This window comes from Poecilia mexicana, unplaced genomic scaffold (assembly GCF_051168715.1).
Source record: "Poecilia mexicana isolate PSO_F unplaced genomic scaffold, ASM5116871v1 scaffold_3, whole genome shotgun sequence".
NCBI classification, from domain to species: Eukaryota; Metazoa; Chordata; class Actinopteri; order Cyprinodontiformes; family Poeciliidae; genus Poecilia; species Poecilia mexicana.
In genome coordinates this window covers 21,462,322-21,477,199 of record NW_028263372.1, presented here as the reverse complement: position 1 = coordinate 21,477,199, position 14,878 = coordinate 21,462,322, and the positions used below count along the sequence as shown (strand labels likewise).

At 40.8% G+C, this 14,878-nt stretch overlaps 1 protein-coding gene and 1 pseudogene across 2 annotated transcripts; one reads left to right on the top strand and one right to left on the bottom strand.

The window, feature by feature from the left end:
- Nucleotides 1–48: 48 nt before the first annotated feature.
- On the top strand, nucleotides 49–9,774 carry lipca (lipase, hepatic a). The gene is made up of 9 exons (XM_014972632.2): nucleotides 49–132; nucleotides 1,851–2,029; nucleotides 2,815–2,994; nucleotides 3,063–3,180; nucleotides 4,429–4,662; nucleotides 6,963–7,205; nucleotides 8,633–8,747; nucleotides 9,052–9,270; nucleotides 9,428–9,774. The coding sequence occupies exons 1-9, from the start codon at nucleotides 51–53 to the stop codon at nucleotides 9,579–9,581; spliced, it is 1,524 nt and encodes a 507-aa protein (XP_014828118.1). The 5' UTR covers nucleotides 49–50; the 3' UTR covers nucleotides 9,582–9,774.
- A 168-nt stretch (nucleotides 9,775–9,942) lies between these two features.
- LOC148160217 (uncharacterized) lies at nucleotides 9,943–13,404 on the bottom strand (annotated as a pseudogene). Its single transcript, XR_015762574.1, has 3 exons — nucleotides 13,063–13,404; nucleotides 10,401–13,012; nucleotides 9,943–10,314 (listed from the first exon to the last, which is right to left on the bottom strand). The product of XR_015762574.1 is annotated as an uncharacterized LOC148160217 (transcript).
- Between the last annotated feature and the right edge of the window lie 1,474 nt (nucleotides 13,405–14,878).

The following is a 14,878-nucleotide window of genomic DNA, read 5'->3' as shown; positions in this document are numbered from 1 at the left end:
ATCTCTGACAAAAACCCTTCAGGTTCAGAGGAAATATCAGACGTGAAGCCATGTCTGCGCTCAGACTCTTGTGCTGTTTGCTGATGGCATGTTGTCTCAGTGAGGGGAAGAGAATTAAAGGAAGCAGAGGAAGTAAGTATCAATCGACTGGAAAATGTGACGACAGACATTTATGTTGCTTTATCTTAAACGGAAAAGTCATAAAGACAGAACGGATATTGTGAGTAGTTCTAGTTTATATCGGTACAAAATCCTTAAATACATCTTGTACTTTATTACATAAATGACATTTCAAATTTAAAATGTTTCTTTGAACCAACTTAAAATTTTCAACCAAATCAAAATCATAGCTTTAGCAAAACGAATAAATTAAAGTAACTTTTCCAATAAATATTTGGTCAGTGCAGTTCAAGCCAATATGAATAATTAATCAAATCAGGACGGCGCTTCATCTGTCCTTATAATCTTCACATGTGGTTACGGTTGTTGTTTGCAGCTCCTGGCAGGCAAACAGATCAATCTGTGTAAGTTGATGTATATTTGAAAACTTTATATACACGGCATGTTTATTTATGCCAAAATGTGGCAACGAAAGTCAACAAATTGTGTCTTTAAAAATCAGAATTTGTGCACTCATTCTGTCTCTAAAAATAAAAAAAGTTTTAGTTTTTTATGTGGACATGGGTAACCAAGTGTTGCAGTGAGGAGACCAAAGAAAGAAAAAGCAAATCAAAGAGTCCATATCTGCTCAGAAGGTTTAATAGTTAACTCCAGCAAAACAGGAACTTGATCTCTGATGTGAATATCAAAAGAGTGAAAACCAACAAATGTCGTGAGGGAGTTTTTTGGTCAGAATCTGCAGGTTTTTGTTCCAAGAGAAACAGTTTTTTACGCTTATAAAACAAAGACGAGTTGATGGGGAAATGTTTGGCCTAGATTAACCAAAGGAGAGATTAATCTTGCTGAGGCATCTGTGCACGTCTGCCAACAAATCTGTGTAACTTAACAATCAAAACAAAACGTCGAAAGCAAGCGATTAATCAAAAAATCTCACTTTACTGCTTTTTGTGTTCAAGTTCCTGTGGAGATCTGGGGAAATATTTACAGAAGTTTGTCACAAACACTTCATTCACTGCCAAAAAAAAAAAAAAAAAAAAGAGCTGCTGGGATGAAACATCGGCTCATTTGGTGAACACACAAACTAACAAACTTTATTTAAAAATTCAAAGAACCTATTTATTGAACTCAAGGCTGTTTGTGTATTTTATTTTTATTATTCCTGGAATGGAGAGGCGTTTTAATGCAAAGGGGACATTAAATTAAAGCTGCATGGTATTTGGACAACCAAGGACTTTTCTATGTCCTTTTGTTGAGTAAAATCATCAAAACCGTTTCAGCGCATAATTTAAATGATGTCCAAAAGTTTACATTATTTCCACAAGGCTCAAAGTTTCATCTGGGTTTAAATTACAGGATACATCACTGCTGTTTAATCGCTCTTGCGAGATTTACATTATTTTGTGTTTGCATTAGTTTACATCTAAAACGGACATGATTGAGCCGTTTCTTTAGCATAGAACAGACATGGATCATTTTAATCATTTAAACCAGTTTTGACGTCATTTACATGGAGATATTTGGTGCATAACAAATGACTCTGATTGTTACAGTCCAGCTGTGAAAGCAGATGTTTTGTAAATCAAGTTACCAGTTAGACATACTTTCTAGCGTTGCACATAAATTAAAACTAAAGTGAATTTCGGTGGAACGCAACGTTCAAGCCAACCCAGTAAACATCCTGACAGCTGAGACAGCAGCCTAACGAGCAGCGCCTCTGTTTGCTCTCCGAGGTGTGACGGACCCGGAGGCCGCCGTCAGGCCGCAGGAGCCTCGTCTCAGCGGCTCCGTGTTCAGGCTGTTTTTGGGAGGTGAGGACACCTGCATGCTGGACCCTCTGCAGCTGCACACTCTCACCTCCTGTGGTTTCAACAGCAGTAATCCCCTCATCATCATCACTCACGGTTGGTCGGTAAGGTCACCTCCTGCTTTCTGCGCACTCCACTGAACACAGAAACTCAGAACCGAGAGAAGAAACGTAGTTCGAGAAGCACGACGGCTGCTGCCGTTTGCACATTCAGAAATGTGTTTTAACGTTTTTGCTTTGTTGCGCCGCAAAAACTAAAGATCCTACCAAGGATTTATGGTCTAGTTTATAGAGAAAATATCTTAGTGCACTTGAAATGAGACTAAATTAATTCATAAGTAACTTTTCAGCAAAATGTAAAAGCAAATTTTAAGTATATAATTCCTTAATATTGAGTGGGAAAAAACACTTTTACATTTATAACACGGGAAAATGTCTTGTCATAAGTGAAATAATCTAGTTTTTTTTTTCATCCATATTAATTATTGACTTAAATCAAGTTCCTTAAATCAAATGACTTGTAAGCTAGTTTTGTCAGTAAGACTTTATTTGAAGGGGGGTCATGCTATGAACATGAAGGAGTCTTTATTCTGTTGTAAATAATGACGCTTAATGCGAAGTTGACACTTAATTTACGTTTAATGTCAGTTTTAATCGAACTTTGCATTGAAAGTGTCATTATTTACACGTCGTGACAACAGTCGTAAACATTTATTAAGCGTCATTCATGTTCATGACAGTCGCATGTCATCAGATAAAGCGTTACCGTTTTGTCTCATTTCAAGCGCACCAAGATATTCTCTCTAGAAATTAGATCAACATAGTTGGTAAGATTTTGTGTTTTTGCAAAATGAGATTCCAGCTTTATGATTTCTTGTTTTTTTTCCAAGGTGGACGGTATGTTGGAGAGCTGGGTGATCCGGATGGCCGCCATCCTGAAGAGGAACCTTGTGGATGTTAATGTGGTGATGACCGACTGGCTGCATCTGGCCCATCAGCATTACCCCCTGGCTGTGCAGAGCACCCGCACCGTGGGCAAAGACATAGCTCATCTGCTGCAGTCGCTCCAGGTCAGACTCACTAACCAACGTGCAGAAATGTGGAAGAGATGCATTTAAATGTAACGAATCCCAAACAGAGAGAGTACCGGTACCCGGTGAGGAAAGTTCATCTGATCGGATACAGCCTGGGAGCTCACATATCCGGATTCGCTGGAAGCTTCCTGCAGGGTTCGGAGAAGATTGGGAGGATCACTGGTGAGTTTGTTTTCTCTTACCGTCCGTCTTCAGACAGATCCAGAGAGGAGAAAGAAAAAGATAAAATACTGCATAAAAATCTGAAATTATGGATCTGGGGACAGAAAACATCTGTCTGATTACAGAAGCTGTTTCAGATTTTAGAAATGCGACTCTCCACCAAAAGCATCATTATGTTCAGCATTAGCAGTGAAAAAATGATGCCATTTCTGCAAGTTTATGGTGTGTGTGAGAGAAAACACACACCATGGCATGAAACTTCTGATTTGATGATAAACTAAGACATTTTAAAATACATCTGATAATTTCCAAAGCTCAAAAACTGAAATTTATAACTTCAAATAACTATAGATGTGTGCCATAACTTTTGTAACCCTTAATCTGAACCACTGACTAGATATTTAATCTTACTGAGGTTTTCCAGAGCTGCAGAAGAGCTTATAGGTGAAATATCTCAGCAATCTGGACAGGATGTGTAATTCTGTAAATCAGACTCAGCAAATCTAAATATTACAATATTTACTAGTAAGGATTAAATGTAAAATACAACATTAAAAACAAGCTAAAATCCAGCAAAACCACAAAAATAAAATATAAAGTCATACTAGTCATAATATACACAATTATTAAAAAAAACATTTGCCATGAAAAGTCAATTAAATGGATTCTGTTTTTTTTTATTTAATGTAATTCCAAGCAGTCTGAAAAACAAACAAACCATTTAATCTTTGTTTACTTTTCACAGCCAGGTAGGTTTTGTGCATCACTGAAATCTTTTAACTCTTAACTTTGAGGAACTCCACATTTATCCAATATATTTATTTGTTAGAACCGATAGTGGAAATCAAGGTTGAGAGTTTGTTGTGATCCAAAGTGTTACTTTGTTCTAAATGCAGCAGGGTAGCTGCATCCTATATACCAACACACTGAAATGATTCAGTTTTGATAAAACAGGAAAAAATGCACTTAAAAATAACACACAGAGCGCCATTCAATTTCTGAATGAGATCAGGATTTACTGGCACACCAGTAAAGTATCTATTAATAATGACACAATGTGACTCAGATCACATTTAAAATCGGAACAATTATTCATCTTAATCCTAAAAACTTTTCTTTTTATCAATACGTTTGTGCCATTTTGGGTTTTTGCATATTTGTGAACTGATGCTCATTTTTCTCGTTTCCCTTTTGCGTTCTTTTGGAGAAGCATTACTCCTGTTTAAAACCCATTTCCTGTTCCTGCAGGCCTGGATCCGGCAGGGCCGCTGTTCGAGGGCATGTCTCCCACAGACAGGCTTTCTCCTGATGACGCGGAGTTCGTCGACGCCATCCACACCTTCACCCACGAACGTTTGGGCCTCAGCGTGGGCATCAAGCAGGCTGTGGCGCATTACGACTTCTACCCCAACGGAGGAGACTTCCAGCCCGGATGCAACTTTCATAACATTTATGAACACATAAGCGAGTACGGGATCCTCGGTAGGATGAGTAGCACTGAAAGCGCATTTTAAAACACAGACCTTTAGCTTCTTATTCTCTCAGAAACAAGAGTAGCAGAAGGCTGGATGGGTCACTATCTGGATGGAACATTTCATTTCTTTCAACACCGTATTTTTGCTGGAATAAACATCAAAATGGATTACAGTATTTAGAGAGTCTTCACACCATTCTACCTTTTTTAGCTCTCATTGTGTTACAACTACATACTTAAAGGTGAAGTGAACAAAGGATGTTCACTTCACCTTTAAGTAAAGTGAAGGACAGCCACTGAGAACAGTGGCATGTACAGCTCTGGAAAACAGTAAAATCAGAGAAACTGATTATTTTAAGTGGTCTCTTAATTTTTTCCAGAGCTGCATATATTCAGCACCCCTTACTCTGATCCTTCACAGGTCATCCATCCATCCATCCATTTTCTTTACACCCTTGTCCCTAGGTGGGGTCAGGGGGGTTGCTGGTGCCCATCTCCAGCTAACGTTCCGGGCGAGGGGCGGGGTCACCCTGGACAGGACGCCAGTCTGTCACAGGGCAACACAGACACACACAACCATGCACACACACACTCACACCTAGGGGCAATTTGGAGAGGCCAATTAACCTGATAGTCATGTTTGTTTTTGGACTGTGGGGGGAAACCAGGGTACCCGGAGAGAGCCCACACGTGTGCGGGGAGAGCATGCAGGCTCCATGCGGGGAGATCGGGGCTGGGAATTGAACCCAGAGCCTTCTTGCTACAAGGCAACAGCTCTACCAACTGTGCCACTGTGCAGCCCCCCTTCACAGGTCACCTTATTGTTTTAGAGGTTTATTATGGAGCATTATTTAAAAAACAGCATCGTGACGACCAGGAAACACACCAGAGGTCAGACTAAAGTTGCCGGAGACGTTCAATGCATAATTACATGATTAAATCATAGCGTTCTCTGCCAAGCCATCATCTGAAAATAGAAAGACTGTGAAGCAACTACAAGCCTATCAAGCCAAGGCTGTGATTTTTTTTAACAGTTCAAATAAAAGTCCCACACCCAAATCTGCTCTTCATGGAGGTATGAGAAGACAAAGGTCACTGATTTTCTTTGGCAGGATAACGCTCATCAGACTTGATGGAAAGACGGAGCCAAAAACAGGGCAATGCTTAAAAAATAATCGGTCAGAATGACAAAAAAACCAGTAAACACACAGGGAGAGCTTCAATGAGAGTTTACATCACAGCAGGGTTTCCCCCTGTGCATTATAAGCCTGGCGGGCCACCAGGCTGTATTTGTGCCCCCACCAGACCAAACGTTGCTTATTTATTTAAGCCTTTTTAACATTTTTTAAGACTTTATAGTTGGTGTTCAGGTGTTAACCTTCCAATCATCCAACAACATATGATTATCAAGTGATATTTTCAAATTTCCTGTCAACTTTAAACATTTTTTAACTCAAAAACACGGTGAACCGGTGGATGAATGACTGCCCTAGTGCCCAACCAACAGGCTTAGCAAGTTTTCTGGGGGAAATCTTGCACAGCATATTCATGTGTTTAAACGGCCTAATCCAAGTCCAGACTTGAACCCAACTATGAATCCCTGGAGTTGTTTTGTACAGTAAAACCACAGAAGACTTATAATCATGTGGATCAACAAATAGATAAAAGAAACAAAATAAGGAGTCATTGGAGTCGAAAACAAACCTGATTCACGTTTCAGACTTTTAGATGGGAAAAGAAATAAAAACAAATACTGAAACCCAATAATCGATTTACATCCACTTCCAAATTACACACTACTTTGACCCCCATGTGTCATATTCAAACCACTGCATGTGGCACAGTGTGTTCAGCTGCTCCAAAATATTTCTGGTTAGCTGCTCTCTGTGCTCTATCATAACATTTTAATTCATTAATGGCTCCCTCCAAATCAAAACATTGGTGGTTTGGAAGCCACATCTTGGGCAGCAGTTCATCTTTCTGCTTGCCGACAGATTGATTTTGATGCATTTAATTCCCTCCGGTCCCACAGACGCTGTTCTGGAAACTGTGGTGCCCTTCAATCGGAAACACATCTGCACAATCTGACAGCGAAAGCCACATTAAAGCGACCGTCATCCGTAGGAGCTAACTGGCAACACATGTTGCTTTGTCCGTGATCTGCCCCCAGGCGACAACAATCCACGCAGAGCTGACATAAATATAGCGGGAAGATGTGGGAGAAAGATGCCACTATCGCATCAATAAACGGCTCAGTGATCCGACCACCACACAGCAACGTGACCTATTGTTTTCTGCCTTCTCGCAGGCTTTGAACAGACGGTGAAGTGCGCTCATGAACGCTCCGTCCATCTGTTCATGGACTCGCTGCTGAACGAGGACAAGCAGAGCACGGCCTACAGGTGCAGCGACAACAGCGCCTTCGTCAGGGGCGTCTGCTTGGACTGCCGGAAGAACCGCTGCAACACGCTGGGCTACAACATCAAGAAGGTCCGAACGGCAAGGAGCAAGAAGCTCTACCTGAAAACAAGATCCCGGATGCCTTACAAACGTGAGAATGAACTCTGAGAATAATGAATTTAAACATATTATTTGTAAGTCTGTCGCAAAACAACATTTGCTGGACGGTAAACTGTCAGTAATTATTGTCACAATTAAGTTCACCTTAATTCATCATATGGTTAATTGACTGCTGATTGCTACAGGCTTAATCAACACTTATCCGATTTTTTTCATATTTTGTCACCTTACAACCTCAAACTTCGGCGTTTTTAACTGAGATATTATGTGACAGATCTAGGTCTGTCACGATAAATTGTGCTGGACGATAAATTGTTCCAGAATTTATTGCGATAAACAATAATATTGTTGTTTTGAGACCATTTTCAATTAATAATGGCATTGAGAATATATTCTCAATGTTCAATAAGCTTTAAAATCGAATTAACATTTAAACACTGAAATTGCAAGACATTTAAATTGTCCAAAATGAATAAATAAAACAGAAACAACAAATGAAATTAATTATGATGTCTGTAAACAAAATCATCTTTCAAAAAAAGGGCTAGTTGAGATCAAAGCACCAGACTGAAGACTTTTGCCATCCAGTTTCTGGTAAAAAGAAAGAGAAAAACGATAAATCATGCAAATAGGACTTATTGAGTTTCATTTAATTTACCATGCGATTAATTGATTTATTGTTTATTGTGACAGGCCTAGACAGATCAACTCAAAATAGTGCATGATTGTGAAGCTGAGTGAAAACAGTTCATGCACTGCAAAAACACAAATTCTTACCAAGTATTCTGGGTTCAGTTATAGAGCAAATATCTCAGTACACTTGAAATGAGGAAAAACTAATTTACAAGTAACTTCTCAGCCACATATAGAAAATATACAAACAAATTTAAGGAAATAATCCCTTAATGTTGATAAGTACTGGCAGATTATTTCACTTACAAGTTTGAAAAAATATCTTGCTACAAGTTAAATAATCTGTAATCGGAACTAGTACTTTTACATAAATATTGCAGAATTATTGATTTAAAACCAGCTCATATTTCTAGCTGATAAGTTATATGGAAGTTCATTTTGTCTTATTTCAAGTGTACTGAGATATTTTCATTAGAAACTGGACCAAAGTACTTGGTAAGATTTTGTGTTTTTGCAGTGTGATTTTCTGTACTTAAGTTAAAAAAATCTGAAAAGTGTGGCGTGCATATATACTTAGCTCCCTTTAGTCGGATACAATCAAACGAAAAAAAAAATCAGTAAACAGAGTTCATCTGTGTGTAATTTAATCTTTAATATGAGGATTAAATTAATATAAATGCAGCTGTTCTAGTGGAAGCTTTCATACTTGTGAATAAATGTGGGAAAAAAGTAAGATGTGTGAATACTTTTTAAAGGCATAGTGGTGTTTGTGTGTTTTCCATGAATCAAAAGCTGTTTGGTTTGTTTCTCGCTCTTTTCCTGCAGTCTATCATTACCAGTTCAGGATCCAGTTTGTTAACCAGACGGAGGAAATCAAGCCGACGCTCATCATCTCCCTCCAAGGGACCGAGGCTGAGAGTGGAGAGCTGTTCATCACAATGTGAGTACTGCAGCAGACCTGGTGCGCCACGCATCTGTGCTTCCAGAGGGAAAAACCAACTCAACGAGAGCAGCTGACAAACAAACTGCTGCATGAAAGAAAACATGAATACGAAATGAATAAATCACTACAGCAGGACATGATTCATTCACAGTTATGCTGTGTTTATGCTCTGTGCATCAAAGAGCTTTAAACAAACCACTGCCTGCAGAAAAAAAAACAAAAAACTCATCTGGTTTCCCCTCCGACAGCAACATGAGGATTAAACGATAACCTCGTTTTTATTTACTTCCCTGCGACGCAGAGATGAAGGCATTCACGGAAACACAACTCTGTCCTTCCTGATTACGCTGGACAAAGACTTGGGGGAGCTGATGATGCTGAAGCTGAGTTGGGAAGTGTCTGAGATGTGGAAGAACGTGTGGACGCGCATGCAGAGCATCTTTCCGTGGGGCGGCCAGCGGAGCAAACCGCAGATGATGTTGGGAAAAATCAGCGTCAAAGCAGGAGAGACGCAGGACAGGTACAGCGCACGTCACTGAAAGTTCAAATCGTAGTTCCACGTCTGACGGGGAAAAGCATCTGCATATCTCCACAGGCTTTTGACGCCATCTAGTGGACACTTTAAGCTTTTATCTTGCAGCGTAACCACATTGTAATGTTTTAATTTTTTTTTTCAGGACATCATTTTGTTCCATGAATAATGACGGACAACAAATCGAAGTTTCTCAAGATAAAGTGTTTGTGCGCTGCAGAGAGGATGAACCGACGCGCCGCAGGAGAAAGCACAGCAGACTGGTTGAAAAGAATGAATCTGTTCAACAGACTAAATAATAATACTGGATGATCAATTCATGATCAGGCTTTGCAGAGTAAGAAATCAGCAAAAAATAAATAATTGAGGGGGGGGGGAAGCACTGAGAAGTTAAAAACCTGGAAGTTAAAAGCAAGCAACCTGATAACACTGTGTTTACAATAAAGTGTGACGAATGATGGGTTGATTAATAAACTACATCTTTGGCAGCCATTTTTCTTTCACATCACAACTGACTTTAACCCAGCAACTTCAGATTGTAGATATCAGATTGTAGTTACACCTAAACCTCCACAGGTCACAAGACCACAGCATCTGCTTCAAACGGCACTAAAAAGCCAAAGACTGAAGGATTTACAACAGCAGAATCCTTCTCAGTTCATTGAGTCTCAGCAGAGAATCAAACCAAACCAGCACACCAAGAGGCCTAGCGTTGGCCTTCAACAAACAGCGTTACCATCAGCAGCGAAGCAAAACTCACATCAGCTCTTACCCTGACATGTCTTCTGGACCCGAACAGTTGCTTGACCTAACCAACCTTTGATGGGCCAGGCGGATCTGCTAGGCATCTTTGTAGGGAGTCCTCAACTTGACAGAAGCGATTCCTCAGCTTGATTGAAGGGAATCCTCAGCTTGATTGAAGGGAATCCATAATCGATTAACTGCTATCTCCAGATGCCATTATATCTCCTCAGATGTTTCAGACAAACCGCCAGTGAGAGGCCACTGTCGGGACTCTCCTTGTGTGCTGCTCTGTTTAGACACAAAAAATGGCTTCACTAACGTCATCGGTGAAAAAAGACCAAAACTTAGAATAAGGTTTCCGAAAAATAACTTACCGAATAACCAACGCAGCGATTTCAAACATGGCGCTCCCGCGGCCTACTTAGCACTGCGGCAACTCGTAGGTCAAGTACCAAGTACAAGGAACCAAACTAGGCCTCGATGAACACTGACACGATTTCAATCGGATCCACAAAAGTTTCAGTCATAAGGCTGGGCGTCCACTCGGATTCCGCTTCTTGGGAGATAATTTTTAATCCAGGTCCCAAAGTTCAGGAATATAAGACCATCAGTTTCGTGTCTCTGCGCGGCCAGGTGCTAGCCGCATCTTTTTTCAAACGCTCACGTAGAAGTTGTGTCCAACATGGCGCATGCGCGTCACGCTCATTAATAATAAAAATGGCGCCATTATCCACTGTTGCCAAATTTGACATTTTCCAGTCCAAACACAGGGTAAAACTAAACCTGTAAAACCTGCCCACCTGCAAAGAAACAGTACCAATCTAAACCTCTAACAAAACTCATGTTAACTTAATAGCACTATGTTTTAAATCCATCCCTAATAGATTATGAATTTTTTCTAAAATACAATTTTAGAAAAAAAATTTGAGAAACAGTAAATATGTATTTATAACTACATCCATAATTTTAATCCTAAAACTATATGCTTTTTATATTTTCAGAGCTAAACACCAAACTGCTGCTCCAGTATGTTCCACTCTTATGGAAAGTGAAGAGTATCAAATGACAATATATAACTTATGTAATAATATGTGATTAATTTATTAACTCTTCACTGTCCATAGATCTGTGTCTTTTTATCCGTCTTTAAATATAAGTTTATTCATAAGTTGCTTATTTAAAAATGTACAATAAAGTTTTGTAAAATATTTTTACTTTTCCTGTCTACTTAGCATCTTTAAAACAAAAACACGGTGGACCGCCGGTGGACCACCTCACCACTCCGACCACCTTAGCAAGTTTTCTGGGGGAAACCCTGCTATATTATAAATGGACCCAAAAGGGTCTCACCAGGTGAGAGACATAGTTAATTTAAGGATATTTAATGAAAAAATGAATAATCAAACTTAAAAAAAAAAAAAAAATCCAGGGAACAAAAAAAAAAAAGCAAGGCAAAGACAAACTGGAGACACAGGAAGATCACAAGGTGACGAGACGAACAGGCAACTAGTGACTAACAATGAGGTTCTTAAATACTGGAGAGGTTGTGAGCTTGACAAAAGACCTTGGATGATCCATCGATCCATTTTCTTACACCATTGTCCCTAGTGGGGTCAGGAGAGGTGCTGGTGCCTATCTCTAGCAGGAGGCAGGGTCCACCCTGGACAGGTCGCCAGCAACACAGAGACACGACAAAACAACCATGCATGCACACACCCATACATAAGGATGGGTTTACAGAAATCAATTAACTTAACAGTCATGACAGGACTTTGGGAGGAAGCCGGAGTACCCGGAGAGAACCTACGCCTGCATTGGGAGAACATGTAAACTCCCTGGCTGGGAATTGAAGCCAGGACCTTCTTGTTGCAAGGCAGCAGTGCTACCAAGAGCACCACTGTGCAGGACCAGGGCTGATGAGCAGGTGTGAGTGGAGGGAGTGGAAGCAGACTGTGAAGGGATAGAGAAGGTGGCAAAGGAAAGGGGGGAAGATTACACAAGGGGAAACAACCAAAATACAAACACAAAGGAGTAAGGAGACTAAAGGAAGCTAATTAAACTAGAACAAAGGAAAATAACTAGAAACAAGAAATAAACATGATCAGAATCACCAATGAAGAACAGATGTTGAAAACAAGACAGAATTAAATGGAAACAACTAAGGAACACCAAAAGAATCTGAGGGGGATGCTGGGGATATGTCCGTCCTGACCGACCTCCTGAGCCTTGTCGCAGGTCCCGTCGACCTCCCAGCCGACCTCCTGAGCCTGGCTGGGAGGTCGATGGGACCTGCGACACTGGCAGTGGAGCAAGTACCTGCCAGCGGCAGAGCAGGAACTGGGAGGCTGATGGGATCCACGATGAGGCTCTGGAGGCCGACGGGACTCGCAACAAAACCCTGGAGGTCGGCCGAGAGACCAAAGGGACTTGACCTGAACCCCTAGAGGTCAGCCGGGAGACCAATGTGACTCGAAACGAACTCCTAGAGGTTAGCCGGGAGACCAACGGGACTCGAAACAAATCCCTAGAGGTTAGCCGGGAGACCAATGGGACTCGAAACGAATCCCTGGAGGTCGGCCAGGAGACCTATAGGACTCGACATGTAGCCCTGGAGGTCGGCCGGGAGACCAATGGGACTCGAAACGAATCCCTCGAGGTCGGCCGGGAGACCTATAGGACTCGACATGTAGCCCTGGAGGTCGGCCGGGAGACCAATGGGACTCGAAACGAATCCCTTGAGGTTAGCCGGGAGACCAATGGGACTCGAAACAAATCCCTGGAGGTTGGCCAGGAGACCTATAGGACTCGACATGTAGCCCTGGAGGTCAGCCAGGAGACCAATGGGACTCGAAACGAATCCCTTGAGGTCGGCCAGGAGACCTATAGGACTCGACATGTAGCCCTGGAGGTCAGCCAGGAGACCAATGGGACTCGAAACGAATCCCTCGAGGTCAGCCGGGAGACCTATAGGACTTGACACGAAGCACTGGGGTTCAGCAGGCCAGTATTCTCCATCTCCAGGGAAGCATTTGTCACCTCAAAGGCAGTATTCTCCAGCTCTAGGTCTGTGTTTTTCTGCTCCAAGACAGTGTTTTTCTTCCCCAGGGCAGTGCATTTCTGCTCCAGAATGGTATTTTTCTGCTCCAGGATACTTCTCTTCAGCTCCAAGGAGGCCATTTCCTTCTCCAGGGCAGTGTTTTTCTGCTCCAGGGTGGCATTATCCTCCTTTAAATTTCTGTTTAATTCAAACAGTTTCTTTAGTTGCTCTCCTTTTTCGCAAAGCAGCTCATCTTTTTCAAGTACAGCTTTTTCTTTTTTCATAAGTTGAATCTTCAACTCCTCGTTTGCTATGATCAGAGTCTGTCTCTCGATAGACATTCTGCTGACGTCTTTCAAGATGGTTTGGAGCTTCTGTGTGTCGATAGCTAAAGTTTGTTGTGTTGAATAAGAAGACGACGCCTGACTGTTCTGGCTCATTCTTAATCTGTTTTGTCTAGAGAAATCCAAAAAGCGCTCAATGTTTTCCTTTTTTTGTTAGAAATTGCCTCTTTAGCTTGAAAAGCTTTCGTGTTCAATCTCTTCTGAGCAGACAATCCTTCTACTTGCTCTGCACTTCTGCAATGGTTATGACCATGCAGCTCTGTGATGTCACTCTTGTGAAGCAAGAGTGACATCAGTTCTTTGTGACATCAATTTGCATGATGTCAGCAGAACTAGAAAACTGCTTAAGTTTGAATAAAAACAAAACTTTACGGCTGAATTCTCGTCCATGGGCCAGAGGCAAAAATTTGACATTTTTTGTTCATTTCAGGGTTGCAAAGTCTATCGATATTTTTTGAAAAGATACATGTCTCCAGTTGATATTTTGGTACAATAGTCCTTCCTAAATGGTAGCTGAGTCATAGTTATCAGCTCATGAAGTAAACAACCCCTTTGGAAAAATTCAGTTTTTTGAGACTGGTGTATGTCTGGTTTAGGCTCATGGTATGGGCATTTGTCAAAGGTCTATAATATAGTGTTTGGTATCTTCTTAAAGGGGACACTCTTGGCTTTAATTTAAACCAGGTTATGAGTCTCTCTGGCCAACACAGAGATCACTAGAGCTCGTTAAACCAAAAGGAATACACATTTTCCTACACCTTTTGGCCAAACTAGATACATTTCTTTTATCCCAGTGGTATCCAGGGACACAAGAGTTAACTAAAATACTCAACAGACTAAGAAGTCAGAAAATGTATGATATGCCTATACTGTTTGTCTATGGGAGGCGATTATGAGCTGTAGTTTGAAGTTACATTCCTCATAATTGCTTAGAAATAATAAAAAAAAGATAATACTTTCCTGTTAGAACAGCCAGTTTGGTTTCAAGCAAGTAGATGAAAATGTATTAAGTGGAAGAATGGAGAAGTTGTTCCTCTTCTCAGTATGACTAGCAGTGAAATAGACCCTCACCATGATGCCACCACCACCGTGCTTGAAAACTGGAACAATGTTCTTGGGTGTAAAAGTCTCATCACAACTTCCCCAATTATATTTTTCAATGGAGACTTTGTATCATTAACTTTCTGAGCAAGTTCAGCAGCCAATTTGAGACTCAAAGGTCCAGCAGCAAATACAGATTTCAAGTGGGGGAAAAAATTAACGATACAAAAGCTTCACAGGTGATAATTTAAGGAGACGGATACTGAAACAGAAGAATGAAACAGCTCTTAAACGCCTTGTGATTTTTTGGTAACTTGAGTCAGCAGCTCCCTCTAGTGGCCAACAGTCATCGTTGAACTGTAACACATTGAATATTATTCTAATATAAAAGCCGTGTATACAATTTAAACACACTTTATTTTTTATTACA